Below are 16529 nucleotides of genomic sequence, written 5' to 3' on the forward strand. Positions count from 1 at the left end.
AAAGTAGGCAAAAGGAGGAGGAAAGAAGGCATCCTCTAGCGGAAAGAAGAGGTGGGAAGGGAGAAGTAGGAATCACCCCTGGTCTGGGAGCCCACTGAAGGCCAGGGAAAGGAAAACAGCTTGCAGAACAAAAGAGCGTTCTGCAAAGTTGGGTAGGTGTAACGGGAAGTGTGAGTTTGATATATATCAGTTCAGTGCCGTCATTCCAACGCGGAAGATGTCCAGTTAGGTGTTCATTCAGTTCTGAAAGTGGCCGGTGATGAGAGAAGGGCATATATGGAATATGGAGAGAGATCATAGCGGTTTCAGGAACGTCTGGTGTGGATGTCTATGTTGTGGGATCAGACATGGAGAGATGATACCAACGCCTTTTGAAGACTGCTGAGGCATACCTGCTAAAAGCTAAAAAGCTTCTTTTGATTTTAACAGGTTGCTTTCCGGACTGAGTGTGGTTAAATTTATATCCAATAACAGTTGATTGCGTAGGTCCAGGTAGATGTTACACGAGTGCATTATGTGGTGCTAGTCCTCCAGTTCTCCACAAACACAATGGACATCGTTTACAAGCCCAAAGTCCTGAAGTCGCTTTTTGAATGACCCATGTCCTGTCATAAGAAAGGTAGCGTGTAAATTAGGAAAGAACAAGCCAAGTCTTTGTTTGTTGAGGTAGGAGACACTAGGAAGAAATAGCTTGGTAGTACTGCTTTTGATGGAATCATCCCAACGGATTTGCCAGAGGGAAACAAGTTCCTGCCAAGTACGCCGGAGTTCTTGTTTTGGGATCTGCATCGACAATAGTTTTCATCTCCAGGAATTCAGTTTCTTTGTTCTTACTGATGCCATGCGAAAGCGCTGTGAAGGTCACTTGGAGGTCAAGGGGGATACAACCTGTTAATACTTGTAGTGCTGCTGTTGAGGTCGTTCTACAAGCCAGAGTCATTTTTAATAACATCAACCGTTGTATCTGCAGAATAACGTTCCTAGTGCTGATGATAGACAAACGATGGACCCATATGGCAGCGCCGTATGTTACGAACGGTACAAAAACAGCTGAATAAAGAAGGTGGAGTTCAGGTCCCTTAAGACCCCAGTCTTTGCGGGTGAAGCGAGCAAGCATATCGATATAATTTTTGGCCTTCTCTTTCATGGACTTTAGATATCGTATAGGGTTCCACAGCAGACGATCCAAGACACCCTCTTCTCACTGCTGGTCATCGTCGACGGTGAATGGCGTGGCGTTAACAACACGCTGGTTGAACACTCGAGAACTACTAAAGAGTGTGCTGCTCGGATAATACCTGGTGCAACGCCCCAACAGATGCATTGATGTTTGGCTCAAGGAACATGAGTCCATGGACCCATCGTTCATGATGTCCACTATCCAGGCAGGCAGCGGAGGTTGCTTAATAAGGGGTATGTTTTGCTGTCAAGAACTAGGATCCGGGGTGCGTAGGACCAACGTTTCACTGGTGAAGTCTTTCAGCAGATTTTAGGAGAACATGTGCAATCTGCCATGTTGCATTTTTTTCCCCATACAGAAACGGGATCTTCCAAGAAGATAATGTGCCGTGTCATCGGGCCCGCAGTGTGCACGAGTGGTTCGAGGAACACAACGAAGATTTCACCCATCTTCCTTGATCTCCAACTTTGCCTGATCACAATTCAATTGAACACTTGTGGGATTCTTTGGAAAGGGAAGCGAAGCGAATGAACACGCATCATCTATTCCGACACTGTGGAAAGCCTCTCAGGTATCATGGCTGCAGATCCCTACGAACGTATTCACGCTAGTTGAGTCACGCTAGTTGCCTGCCTAGGCGAGTAGCGGCTGTTATCCGTGCGAAAGGTGGCCCAACCCGATATTAGGTAGGTGGTCATAATTCAGTGATCACTGAGTATATGCAAAATATATCAGTTGGTGTTAGTATTAGGGCAGAGCGGAGAATGATACAAGGAAGCAAGCTTATATAACATCAACAAAGTATTCTGGATTGCTGCTTCCCATGTGTAGTACCTTGCAATTTTCCGCGTTAAATGTCCATCTGGTCAGTTTGTGAGCAAATCTGAATAGTATAATCTTTTATCCTAAAAACATTTAATAATCCTTAAAACATTTAATAAACTGATGATCTGAAACCATAATATTTATTGCGATAACTTAGAAATCAATTTTGCTGTCAAGTATCCCAAAAGAAATAGTTGGCTTTCCTCCTTTCCTTTAAAAAATCTTCTCTCTTACTTAATGTTGTAGTTCACATATTTGTTTTCAGTTTTTTCGGCTTCACCTTAGAAATTTTCGAGCAGCTAGTACATCCTCAGAGGAAGTGGTTGATGGCATTCAGGTGCTAAAATGAATTATCAGCCCTCTTTAGATTTATTCCGAAGAATTTAATAAATGACAAGAGGGGTTTCATTAATCATTTTCTGACTGATTCATTACCCAGCATCAACCAGCTTAAACTTTACAAGCAAACCTCGCATCTTTTCATAACAACAGATATTTTTAGAAGCCATTATTCTTAATACGCCCAGTAACATGGCGGGGATGTGTAGCTTCTGCATTTTGCATTTTGTTGATAGATATTAATCGAATTATAAAACAAACGAGCAATATATCTCTGAAAATGAATTGATGTTTTTGTCCCAGGTTAAGCGCACTATTTTAACTAAATTCGTTTCTTTCCAATACCCTACCAGTTGATTAATATACATTATATGCACTGATCCAACAATTCATTGGAAGTATTTCCAGACATCCATTCTGGGCTGCACTGGAGAGAACTTTTTGTCAGAGCGATGTATCAAAAATACCACGGCAGTATCTCAAGGGTATAGCCATCTTATAGGAGATAAGAAGGCAACACCATCTAATCGGTTGACACAGGAGCGCCTTTTTTGTAAATTAATAAAAAAAAGCTACTCTTTCGGGAGGTAAGTTCATTTAAAATAGTGCGGCACTGGGACAACTCCTTAAAAAGCAGAGTTATTCTGTTTATGAGAAACCATTCTTTTCATCAGAGATTTTCGATGCAAAATTTTAGTCACAACATTTTTCGAACCTTTAAATACAAATAGTAGTGCTTCTGATTTTACAGGTGATTGCTAAAAATATTTCCTCCATAAATATTTTATGAACGTTCAGCAAATCCTTCTAAAAGACCCAAATGTAAATTTTAATTACAATATCCATTGGGAATGGAATTATTACGTGAAGGTGGACGGAGGATAAAGAAATAATAATTGCCGTTTTCGTACTGTTGCGATTTTAAGTTAATTATATTAGATAAAAATGCATCTTAGAAACAATTTTATACAGATCTCTTTCCATGCAAAGTAAGAAACTTCGTACGGCTACCCGCGGAATCTAATCTGGGAACAAACTCTGCATTGATTGAAAAATAGCAAATGTTCGGAAAATTGAAATGAAGAATTAAAAAAACGTCTTTTCTTGTTTGTAAAATATCGAGTTCTCCTTTAGTTCTATTGAGTTCTTTTGCTGAGCTTTTTCATACTGATTTTCTTGATATAGTAGTTAGTGTTTGAAGTTAGCAGAGACTAAACATTTTGGAGTGTAAATTTACTATCTGTTAGAAATTTCTCGGCACCTGTTTTACGTTTTCTTCATGTTTAGACAATACAGAGTATTTCGTAAAATGTAAATAATTTCAGGATCGACTCAGGATCTGAAAATAATGAAAAACATGGTTGAGGGCATAGGTTGCACCCGTTCCAGAGGTTCTACATCGTTCCTAAAATGAGCCTACAGATCTGTACGCAATAATTAAGATGCTGCCTAATCAAGGTACAAAGGAATAATCACCTCCTAATCCCACCTAGCAAACATCCTGTATATCATTGGCAAAAGCTGTGAGCAGTCCTGGAAGCCTGTCTGTACTGTTCAGAGAACTTCGTATCTGATTGCACAATTATCCTCATGTCATTTTTATTTTCCACTACGCTGAGTGTAGTACATAGTTGGTATTTTAATCTGGGATTACCGCAGTATCTTGCATTTATCAATGTTAAACTTCATTTGCTATTTCTCAGCCCATCGGACTAATTTTTCTAGATGTTGTTGCAGTAGCTTACCGTGATTACTCTCATTAATCGTGCCAATTTTTATTTCATCTGTAATAATTTTTTTTTATTATCAGTGGAACACTGGGGGTCCCACTGATAACCATTGATAACCACTCCCTGTCTTTTCCCATACAACCATCCCTTTATCCATAGCAGTAACTTTCCCTTAATGACACACTGCTCCAGTTTGTGCAGCAGTCTTTTATGTAGACCAATATCAAAAGTCTTCCTTAAATAAAACTATATGATATCAAAATTAATTTTTATATCCTTTGTTAGTGTATCAAAATATCTTGGTCAGACAAGATTCTATGATACAGTTGCTCCTTAAAAAAATCCATTCTGTGACTGCAGTATAATTGCATTTCTGTCTAGATGGTACTGAAATATTTCCTTAACCAGTAAATCCATTATTTTCCTTGGAACAGACGTTAAGCTAACAAGTCTCAAATTACTCATGTCACTTTTTGATCCTCCTTTGTGAACTGGGGATACATTCGCACATCTGTAGTCCCTATGGACCTCCCTTAAATCCAAGGATGCTCTCATGATTATGGCTAAGTGTTTGCTTACCTCTTTTGCTGCCTTCCTTAATATCATTGGATAAATCTCACCCACCACAGCTCCTTTTTTATGTTACGCTTCAACAATTTCTGTTTCACTTTCCTTTCAGTTATCACAAAATCATTTAGCTCCCCGTTAGAGTTTGATAAACGTCTCGCAACCGCTTTCCTAAAGAATTCCTCATGTATGAATATAGATCAATAAATATATTCAGTTTCTCAGCACCCTGAGCAGGTTCATCAACAATAAAAAAGTGGCTCAATGCGATTCAACTCCTTCCTTCTACTGTTAATATTAGCATAGAAATCTCTTCTGCTGGTGTTTGCATTCTTTTCCAGAGATTTGTTTTCATAATCTACCTTAACTTGCCTAACCTCTTTTATGACTTCATTGGAGACTATGTTATATCTGCCATATGCTTCTGTATCGCCTAATAATTTATATGCATCCTATGCATTTTTATTCTCTGCCACAAGTCTCATTATTTCATCAGAAATCCATTTTCGTCTAAGCCTTAAACAGTATTTCTTAGTTAGTATTAAAAGCCTAGTAGCTGGTATGATTATTTCCCTAAATGCTTCCCATTTAGAAATCAGTGTTGGTAACATCAGTTGGTCCTATTTTTATCACCAGCAAAAAATCTCATTACAATCTATATATGATCTCCTGGTTTTAGAGTTTGTACCAATACAGGATTCAACCCTAGAACAGTTCCTGCCCTTCAGACTAACTGGAATCGGATCAACCAAGCTGATCATTTCATTCAAATCAGCACACATCAGATGGTCCAGTGAAGAACATTTCCACTGATCTGTGCGTGATCATAGGCAGTCCATATTCCTTGTAAAACGTGATGTGATTGAAATCTTCCCAATGATGCAAAGGAACTTAATCCTTCTTCAGCCTTCCATTGGATTCTCACAAGTGCCACCTTGCAGACTAGACATTGAACAGACGAGCCATTTAACATTTTGATGTTTTGTTGCGCATTAACTGACTGCCTTTATGAATCAGTGAAAGCTCTTTAATGCCCCCATTTCATGGAGATGCGTGAATATAGATATGCTAATTTTTTATTATAATATATAGTTCAGTTTTATTTAAATGTGCCAATTCTCTTTCACGATGTAATTTTATACTAACGGTGTTGAGATTCCTTCACTTCCCCTTCAATAATGCATGTCGTTGTGTAACTATTACAGCACGATCGAATTTTGATTTCTCATTTATGTTGCTATATAAATTAAGCGTTAATTTAAAATTTATTAATAGGTAACAAACAAAAAAGTGCTCTTTTAACATATGTTTTAGTAGGAGAACAAGAAATCACTAAAGATCTCGAAATGCTGCATTATCCGAACTTTTAAAAAATGAAACGAAATATTTGCTAATTAAAGCTTTAATAGCCAATTTTATAAGTGTCGTTGCCATTAAAACCAATCCGTTTTTAAAATTTGTTTATTAAACAGAAAGCTACTGGTTACTCTGGTAACCAGTTAATTAGTTTATTAAACAGAAAGCTACTGGTTATCTTTTAAAAGAGATATGACATTTTGTCTCTTTTCCGAAGCTGTTTTGTACTTTCACAACCCTCAGGATTTCCCACCCCATCCAGGGGCACTAAATCGAGAAGAATGAATATTAGCATAATTGGGTGGATTGGTGACTCCCCTTACAACATCGTTGGGTTTTTGCTAGCGGCAACTTTTTTGCTTTTTTCCAGGTCCTTTTGATCTTTCTTGTTGAATGTAATTTACTAAATGGAAAAACGTAATCTTGCTAAGCGACTTGGTATTCTAATACGATTTAAAAGATCCTGTTTCTCTTCTTTTTAGTATAAACGTTGGGTTTCCTTAATTGAACATTGGTGTTTTGGTCAATATCTTGATAACGCCCATTCCTTCAGATCTGTAGGGCCATATTTATAGTAATCATTAAGTATACTTCTTACATTCAGTAGTGACTTTATTAAGCCTTCGAGTCTTCCTCTTCCCTAAACCCTCCATTCTCATATTGAAGATTATTTTCTAGTATTACCTAAAGCAAAAAAAAAACAGATTTTATTTCTCTGCCCTACGACATATCTATAAAGCGAAAAAAAAAGTAATAAAATGAAAGCAGAAATATCATTAGCACGAGTTAACTATTTTTTTTTTTGCACTCGGAGCACAATAATGAGTTTGTCAGAGGAAAATCAATAAATGTCAAAGGTGAAAAGTAACCACAATGTACAAAGCCACATTTCGAGCACACACCCTTGTAACTCGATCTTTCACAATCTCCGTCAATTGCACACCCCCTTTCCCCTCCTGCGGCAACTGGGAAAGTAACTGTGGGCACCAGACCGACTCATCTACTGGCAAAAGTGTTTCCGAGCTGACTTTATTAATAGTGGGGTAGATGATAAATGACTAGTTGACCTCCCAAGTATCTGTGACACTTTTGTCAGAGCTAGTCCCGATGTAGCTACTGCTCCATTACACCTTTTGCTGACACACACACACACACACATACACACACACAAAGAGAGCTCCACTAAGATTTGGTGATAATGTCGTTCTGCTACAAGAAATTAATCCTTCTACATGACTGTGCTATCGCTGACATCACTACAGCTATCAAAGGTGCTTTTTATGTCTCATTTACCGAAGCGTAGAATGAAATTGGTAACCTTTTTAGACAAATTCCAATCTACGAAAGAACATTGCCATCCTTCTTACAAAATATGTTTTTCTGAGCCTACGGATTACAATCCACTAATAATTATAAATGACTTAAGTAACGCCTCATATTTTATTAACAAACTTCACCGCGAAGTTAGTCAAATCTATGTTTCCGTGCATCAAAAGTGGATTTAAGTGATTCATTCATTACTGGGAGATACGAATATTTATACTGGTATAGCGGCTGGAAATGTCAAGAAGGAAGTTAATTTTCACCGGCATCCAGACAAATGATTTACTAAATGCCCAGAGGTGAGGGTTAATTGATTTCAGTGGAGGAAGTCTGTTCCGGGAAACTTAACAGAATCATTTGAAATATGAGCTTCTTAATCCATGTCGAATACGTCGTGCAAACGTTTAAACTTTACTTGAATAGCGCGTATATCTTTCGAGTTATTAATTTTATTATTCTAACTGCAGGTTTCTTGATTAAAATTAATTAGAAATCCCTCTCTCTACGAATGTTATATATTAGTTATTTGCTTTTAATTATCCTAGATTCATTATTTTTTCCAGAAAGTGGAAGTTAACAATATTATGGAGAGTAAATAATGCAAAACTGAGAGATTCAAAATCAGTTGTGCATTTAACAGTTGTGTTCGAGTGAAGTGAACCGTACATGACACTATCGAAACGGATTTTAATTTCTGTCTGTCGTGTAACTTCCACTTCCCCTCCCATCCTCTCCAATTCTTGTAGATGGATACCGCAGTGCAGTTTTACAAAAGCGATTGTACTTACATCTACATTGACGCCTTGCAGTGAGAAAAACTGTCCCGGAGGCCTGTCTCGAGGCACGTAACGGAAGAATTCGACGTCGTCTCGGTACCATTTGATGGAGTAAAGGGTGTCGTCCTCTAAATCGTAGCGACAGGTCAGCTGAATACCTTTTCCGACGGCCACTGTCGTAGGCACATTTAACGATACTAGCCTGAGGCTGAGGACACCTACGAAAGAGAGAAAGAAAAGCTCAGATGACGACAAGTAAGGTTTGTAGAGGCTTTCATCAAAAGTAAATGAACTTTTGGTTCCATGAGGAACACAACAGCAACAATCAATAGGATCCAAATTCTCTAAAAGGGAGTGAAATATGCACGTTTCGGACTTTTTAATGCAATTTTTACTTTCATTTCCTGAAAGATCACGTGGAACTTTATATATAACCTAGTTTATCCAATTTTGGACATAAAATAAATACATTCAGCTCAAAGTTCTTCAACTTTTGTGTATGAGTGTAGTAACCTTTGTTAGTTGAACAGGCTTTAAGTATCTAGCAATACATTAAGCCTGCTGAGAACTAAGAAACCTTGTTACAAAGAAATTTTTAAAGACATAATGAAAGAATCCACAAAATCTCACATTTTGCAAAAAAAAAAAAAATATCAACATTTCGCAATCCGAAAATATTAAGAAAGCAATTTGACAGTCGTATATCAACGATCCCATTTGTCTCTAAGGATCTATACAAAAACGAGTGACGTTTTTTCTTTTTATGATGTTTGTCCTTTAATCTTCGGCTAGCAAGATTTGAACATCGTACATAATGTTATGCTCTTAATTATCACAGCAGAACAAACTAATATTTACAACGAGTTGCCCTGGTATTAAACTACTTCCAAAAAGATGGCCTCTCCAAATCTTAATTCAACGTTTGTTTAAAGGATGAGACTGCTATGATAGGCAGTTCCAGTACTAACTTGCCTCTTTAGATAGCAAGTCGATTTTAGTGATCGTACAAGGACAAAACAGTTGTAAAGACATTGTTCGACGTAAATTTCCAAGATTCAGAGTTATAATATAGTTAAAGCTAACTGCTCAAAGTATCGCAATACCAGGGAAACTTGTTACAAAGGCAAGTTTGTTCTGCTATGAAAATAATACGACTTCAGTATCCATGCAGTTTAAATCCTGCTGGCTACTAAACAATGGATGAAAGGACAAACAGCCATTATAAATGCTTACTAAATAAGTTCGATGTTTGCGCTTCATTTTTACTGACGTGCTCTCTTCTAAAACTGCCCAACCACTAAGTATACCTCTTTAAAATCCCAGCAGCTCTCAATTCCCGAGTATGCCTGAATTTTAAAGAGTTTACTATAAAAAAGAGTAGATGAATTAACTATACCCACTCAGGAATATACCCATTCAGGCTATCGAATGAATGAATAACTATTAATTATATTTTTATAAATTCTTTGTCTTTGATGTTCAACAGTAACCTATTCCCAAATTCCATTTAAATAAAAGCACTCAATATAACTATATATATCTCGTTTTTTGCAGCTTTCTAAGGAACTGTCACTAAATTCTCCTAAGTATGATCTTTAACCATCTGAATTATGTATCAGAGATTCTTTGCCGAAAGACATCATAACGTTCAACCTTCAACCAAATGACTCTAAGCACAGGAAATATGAAGCCGATGCAAAGGCCGATTGAGAAAAATGAGATTGAAGGGCATGTTCGTTCTGAATCATCTAAATATTTAGAAACATTTTCAGATTTATGCGCAGTATTTCAAATTCGAAGTAACTGGCAGAGGTGTGCGCTTAACTACTAATTTATTTCAATACCTAGATTCTTCCTCTATTTCAACCATCCATTTGTTTTGCAATTTATCAGAATGAATTTAAATGAAGATTTACTTTAAAACTGATACCATCTTAAGCTCTTTAGCACAAATGGCCTAGAAAAGTAGATTTATCGCTAGGAAACACTGACATCTGAGATCATGCGTATCGCTCCATCTGGTGGTTAATAGCTTAAACTGGCACGTAATTTAAATGATAAGTGGCCACATTCGGTTTCAACGTGCGTAAAGCCTCTCTAACCCCACTGTGAATCTACCATAATGGGGAAGGTTGCTTGTGACGTCACGGGCTTCATATGAAAGTAATTTAGAAGTGGCACTTTATGAGCGCTAAGCCTTCGGCTGCCCAAATGGTTTACTCAAGTTTATGACCACACAATTCCACCTAGTGGGCTAACATCGTTTTATTCGAAACCATAAAGAGTGACACGAGCCGACCGTTTTTATAAAAGACCTTTAATATTGACATTTAGCTGGCGGATGCTTAATAATTCTGTACCGTGCCTGTTTATTAGGGTTTAAAACATTTCGCATATTGTCGCATTCCATCTTCTGAATTGAGTTATTAGATGTATGATCTAATAAAAGAGTGCTAAGAAATCTTGCTAGCTGGAGACGGTGGGCTTCATAATAGCTTCATAAATTTACCCCTCTGAAAGGCGAAATATTTCTTAGCTTTTATGGGGCAAATCTGTAAGAAAAACCATTTGCTACTTTTCAATTCTATTTTTAACTGAATAAAGTTCCGGTAGCACATTGGGATGTTAAAAAGAAATTGCACCGAAGTGTATTTTAAATCTTACAAATCTAGAAATATATATTCGAAGTGCGCTAAGAAATCACATTTATTAATGCCTTAGCACAAAGAAGAATTATGGGCTCTTAGGAGAAATAATTTAAATAGCTGGCTCTATAGAAATTTCGGTTCTGCAAATCCAAAAATAGTACTGGAAACACAGAAAGTAAACCTGAATGTCATGTCAAGGGCGTTTAAGCTTATAGACACCTGAACGTTCATAGTTTACAGTGCCCTATTCAAGATAAACAGTAATAAGGTAAATACCTGGGCAATTTTTTCTTGGGAGAAGATTGTTTGTATGGTGGTGAAGAATGTGTAATTCACGGTCGTGCTGCTTGTGTGTTCACAAAGAGAAGAATTCTTTCTTTCGTTTATGATACTTTATTTATCTCCCTCCCTTTCAGGATTTGGTCCCAGGACTTCAATATTTCTCATTTTTGTAATATTCTTATCCGAAATCAGATGTTTTTCCCACGTTCACTTCAGTTGGAACTGCGGCCCTTTTCTTGATTTACATCGTTCACCTAATGTTTTCCAGATGTTTTGATGTTTGTTCATAGGTCCCAATACGTTCTTACGTGTTATTCTACCATTAAGAGTTTTTTCGGGTGGGTTTATGGAATAGCAAAGTATTTCTAAATTGATCTGTAGGCAATATATCTAACTGTTTTTTTTGTCCCGTTTAATTCGATTTTAACCAATCTCTCTCTTTCTCTGCCCGCATGTTATTCGTAGTTTGTGATTTTATTTACTTTTTCTACGGAGGGGGGAACTATGACCACCCATTTACTGATTTATGAGGATTGCAGATTTCGAAGCAGATGGACTACCTTTTCAAACTGCCTAAGGTAGAAATGTTTCTAGCTGGGATGGGAGCAACATTTATAGATCTTACTTCCGTATACTAGTTGACTAGGAAATACTAGCGAATTCTGTCTTTGGGCTGAGTCAGGAGATCCTCATTAACTGAACCTTATACCTGCACTTCACAAGCACATGAATTTATTTTATTTTAATATTTCAGTGGATTGAGCTATATGTAAAAGACATTAAAGAAGAAATGATGATTGGTATTGTTTATCTTTAAAGGCATTCATGATGGAATGTTATATACTAGGACGATTTTTGGAGCCAAAGACTGGAATCTAAGCAAGTTAAAAATCTAAGCAAGAGGAGATTACAAGCCAAAATAAACTGACGCCTCAGTTTATTTTGTCTCTAGCTGCGTGTATCCTCTTGTCGGTTTGCTGGACTAACAACACGTGATTTCCGAAGGTAAAACATTGGAACCCTCATCTGAGACCGAGTAATTCGGTCACATTGCGCAAATGGCATATAAAAATTCCTACTGTCACTGACGGGATTCGAACTCTTTTCCATCAGTGAGAGCTTCCAAAGAAGGTATTACTCACAAAAATAGTGTTCAACTTTGTAACCATATTTTGGTGACTTAATATGCATATTTAAAAGAATAGACTGCAGCGCCATGCACTGACTGCGGCATAATGAAAGTTTCCAGTTTTGTTTTTGTTTTTTTTTTGTCTTAAATAGATTTGTTTAGTCACAGCGATATATTTCGTGCTACAGTCACACCCTTGGGGACCTAAATTATTACCGATAAGAATATAACCGCAGTATATGGTGTCATATTAGCGTGCGTGAGAGAAATATTAATGCGTTCAACTCCTTTCTTTATTCAGTAGCCTTAAATGTTAGCAAACGTGAGCCATTGAGCCGAGCCAGAGCGGCTTTGGTTACAAATTATCCGGGGACGTTTTTGTTGCAAGCTTGTTACGGCTAAGCGTTAGACCACGTACATAAATAACGGACAGCTATTTGACGTCATGTTGCTCCACTTTTAGATAACAGGCCCGCTCTGTCTTCGGCACAATATGTCTAAGGAGGTTTCCAGATTAAAAGCGGTTACCGTAGCTACCCACGAGCGCCATTCGTGTCTCGCCAACCATATTTCCTGCGATAATGGGCCCCGAAGAGCTGTAAAGTTCTCATCAGATGTATGATTGTGGGGGTGGCCTTTTCTATATCGCTAACTGTGGCCCTTGTACACCAACGACCATAAACCTCGCCGAAGACATTATTCCATTACTGTACGCTGCACAGCGAGAGATAAATGATACGTCAGGACTTAGCTTGCCATGCAGGCAATCCACTAAATTTTATAGACAACTGAGGGTGCTTAAAGAATCCTTGTGTCTCTCACTGTGTCTCTATTGAGGTCCGCTCCGCCGCAGTGCCTCTCTGTCTCTCCGCTACGAACTTCCAATACGCGGTTGTTTTATTGGGCGTGGAATAAAACGTCCATCCCCATGAAGAGGTGCAATTAAGGAAGCTTATCTGAAGGCATCACGGTTCGAAGATAACTTTGGGAAGAAGTTATACCGGTCTTTAATCAGAACACGCGGAGTTTATTTGTTCGGTGGTTCGACGAAGTTGAACAGCTCGAGGCCACACTTAACCCGACTAGTAAGATGAACTGCGTGCTAAAAGTAGAAGAGAAGGGGAGGGGGTCAAATAAAAGGAGTTGTGTTCATTAAACGATGCTTACCTTCTGTTCCTTAATACTGCGTTCACCATTATAAGGAGCTTCTGATTAGCTTAAATAAATTAAAGGCAAGAGAAGGCTGAATTAAAGCGATTTGATCACTTTTAACTCTCTCAGATTCACGTAACTGGAAGCAACTTAATGGTGTTCACCTGAACAAATAGAAAATTTATACGAAATCGAAACGGTTCTGTCTAAGTTTCACTCGTGCGAAGAACTGTTCATCGCTTTCACTCTCAGCGATGTAAGATTGGACAGCCTTGGCTTTGATAACCGTCTCTGCTGCGCTGGTTAACCACAGCGAGTGATTCTCGGCTTGTCGCTTAAAGGAAAACTACGCCCTTGTCTTTGCAAAGCAACACATCGCTTAACACGCTGTGGTCTTTGGTCTTCTCACACAGTTGACAGTCCAGAACATTCAAGTGTTCGATCGAAACGAATTTGGAACTCACAGTGCCACTTCTAGCATGCGATTAATCTTTTTTTTTTATATTTCATTCAGCTCATGGGATATTTTGTTTTGCATCCACGATTCTATATTCTTTGTACTACTCTATTATTTTTTTCTGTATTCTGTTCTCCCTTTCACGACTTTGTTTTTGCCCCTCTCTCGCTAACACTTTTTAATTTCACAAATCAGGCAAAACCGATCATAGACAACACGCAATCTAAACACAATTCACAACACAATTTTAAGCACATTATATATTATTCTACCAAAATATTTGGACACTCCTTTTCCAACGTAGTGAACGGTTCTGACTAACAAAGCAGGAGCGGTTTTAAAATGCGGAGGCAATAGTACAGATAAAATGCATAAGCAGGCCGAATCGTGGCAAGATTCGCTGTAGTAGGGTTTTAGGAACGTCAGCGACTAAAGTCATATTGCTCAGAATAAACCTGCAAGTTGCGTGTGTTCTGAGGTCGATTTTCTGTTTGCTGGACGAAAAACCCGAGTTCCGGAAGAAAAAAAAAAACGATTCCATCCTCGCCTGAGACCTACTAATTCAGCCACGTTGTGAAAAAGACCCATAAAAATTCCTCATGTCATCGACGGGACTCAAACTTAGGTCTTTTCCACCCGGTGTGGGGAAGATGGTAATCCTACTAACTGTGCTACGCACGACGGCTACCAATAAGGTACATATGGGTTAGCAGAATGGTTTAATCGATGGATGCCATATTGAAAATTTGTCACTGAGTGTGACAGTCGGAATATTGATTCTGATGGAACTACATCAATGGTGCAAGCTGCATAGACTGACACTTTGTGTCCACAGAAAAAAAGCAAAACTGTTGTAAGATGTAGATCTTACAAATTAAAATATAAATATTTGTTTTGCTAAAATAAATCCAGGTAGTGGCGATGGAAAGGGAGTACTAAGTTGAAGATAGTAAGTATTAAGATTGGATATTCAGTTTTAATGTAAATACGATTAAAGTTTGAAGAAACACTTGTATTGGGGATGGGAAAGTTATAGACGTATATGTTAAATAGCGGCTAAATGGAAACAAGTAATTTCGAGTAATATTGAGAACAAACAGGGAAAACACTAGGGAAGGGGTACCATTTGAGAACAACCGAGAAAGTATTGCTGAGGGCAAGAACAATAGGACCGTAAAATGGGATTAAGAAACGTTAGGAAGTAAACAGGAAACTAGTGGACGTCCAGTGTTCACATCAAAAGAAAACGGCGTCAGTGTATCTCATATTTTGGAAAGTTGTCCATATTTAGCAGGGAAGGTTTGAACACGAAACGGAGTGTTTTGGAGGTGACCGGAAAACATGAAAAGGCCATACTGCCGTGTGAAAAAAAAAATAAGAAATTTCTAGAGAAGAGTTGATTTGTGCGCTATAGAGAGAGCTGTGGTGAGATGTTTTAGCAAATAGGAAGGAAAGGAAAATTAAGCAGAGTATGAGGATTGATTGCGAGTCCTGGGAAGGCGTTTCAAACTTGAGGGAAAAAGAAAAGTTCGGGGGTGGGGAGTAATTGAGCAAATGTCCACTCTGTATCTTACTTCTCTATGGTCTAAGAGGAGAAAGCTGTGAGTTTCGGGTTGAAGTAGAAGTAGACTTTTGGTGGTCGGTGTTCATATCTCATGGTAGCAAGATGAAGAAGAAAAAGAAAAAAAAAACGTGAGAGAAAGAAAGCCTTGTCCGGCATCGGAAGGCAGTGTGCCCAAGAAATGGAAGAAAGCCTGTCCGCCACTAAGGAAGCCTTGACGTAAGGGAATTGAAAGTAACGGCCAATCCGGAAGGTAAGTCTGTTCCTGTTTTTTTTTTTTTTTTTCGAATCCTGCACTGAAGGACTCATAACGTAGCTCTGTAAGGAATTGAGTGATAGTCCTTAAAAAAAAAAGAACATTCCTGTTGTATTAAGCAAGTTAGTTACTAAGGCTGAGATAATTTGTTATGAATGTTAATGATCATGAAATAACGTAAGGGTGGTAAAGAGGATGACCAAGATGATAACTAGAGAGTAATTAAGGTAGAATGAGGAATTTATAGTGAACATTACTGAGGTAAGAGGATACCAGTTGTAATACACTTCATCTGTTAAAGGCTAGAAACAAAAAAAAAAGAGTAATAAGAGTTGAAATGAGTTTTACTGATGTAAGTGAAAAAACTTGGTAATATAAGAGAATGATTGAGTAATCATCGAGGATTAATATTAAATAAGATACAACTGATGCAAACTGATGGTAAAAATCTGTAAACTGAGAATAGTTGATGAGAGAGGGAGAGAGACAGTGTATTGTACTATAGTATGGTTCAAATATATGGAAATTGGTATGCATGTATGAAATTAATTGTCTTTATGTGAATGCTGTATATCATGTTCATTAAAGGTTGTACATTTTTATTGAAAAAACGTGTCTTTAATGTTCTGTTAACACCTGCTTTACACACCCTAGGATCTAGAATTTTTTGTGAATTGCAGTTATATTTGCGTTTGTGGGGTGGGATTGTGACGTCAGTAGGGTGGAAGTCAAAACAGCGAAAAAAACAAAAGAGTAATGACACCTCCCCACACACTATGTTATTGAAAGGACACCTGTAGGTTAAAGGTTATCCTCATATGCAGTCTGTGAAAACGAAAAAATACTTAGGAATCCTAATTGATAGGCACCTACACTTCTTTTCCCATATTACTTACATATCACTCCACCGATGTTATCTTTACTTTGTCATGGTGGTGGGGCTTGCAT

The 16529-nt window shown here is 37.9% G+C and overlaps 1 protein-coding gene across 1 annotated transcript in view; it reads right to left on the reverse strand.

The window, feature by feature from the left end:
* Positions 1–16529, reverse strand: part of LOC150080056 (uncharacterized) — a 270715-nt gene that overhangs the window by 77964 nt on the left and 176222 nt on the right. The window contains exon 2 of the mRNA XM_090381015.1: positions 8109–8314. Coding sequence (XP_090237141.1) covers positions 8109–8314 — 206 coding nt within the window. The remainder of the gene's footprint in view (positions 1–8108; positions 8315–16529) is intronic.

The sequence above is a fragment of the Mastigoproctus giganteus genome, chromosome 9, assembly GCF_048544385.1.
Source record: "Mastigoproctus giganteus isolate SK-2022 chromosome 9, ASM4854438v1, whole genome shotgun sequence".
NCBI lineage: Eukaryota > Metazoa > Arthropoda > Arachnida > Uropygi > Thelyphonidae > Mastigoproctus > Mastigoproctus giganteus.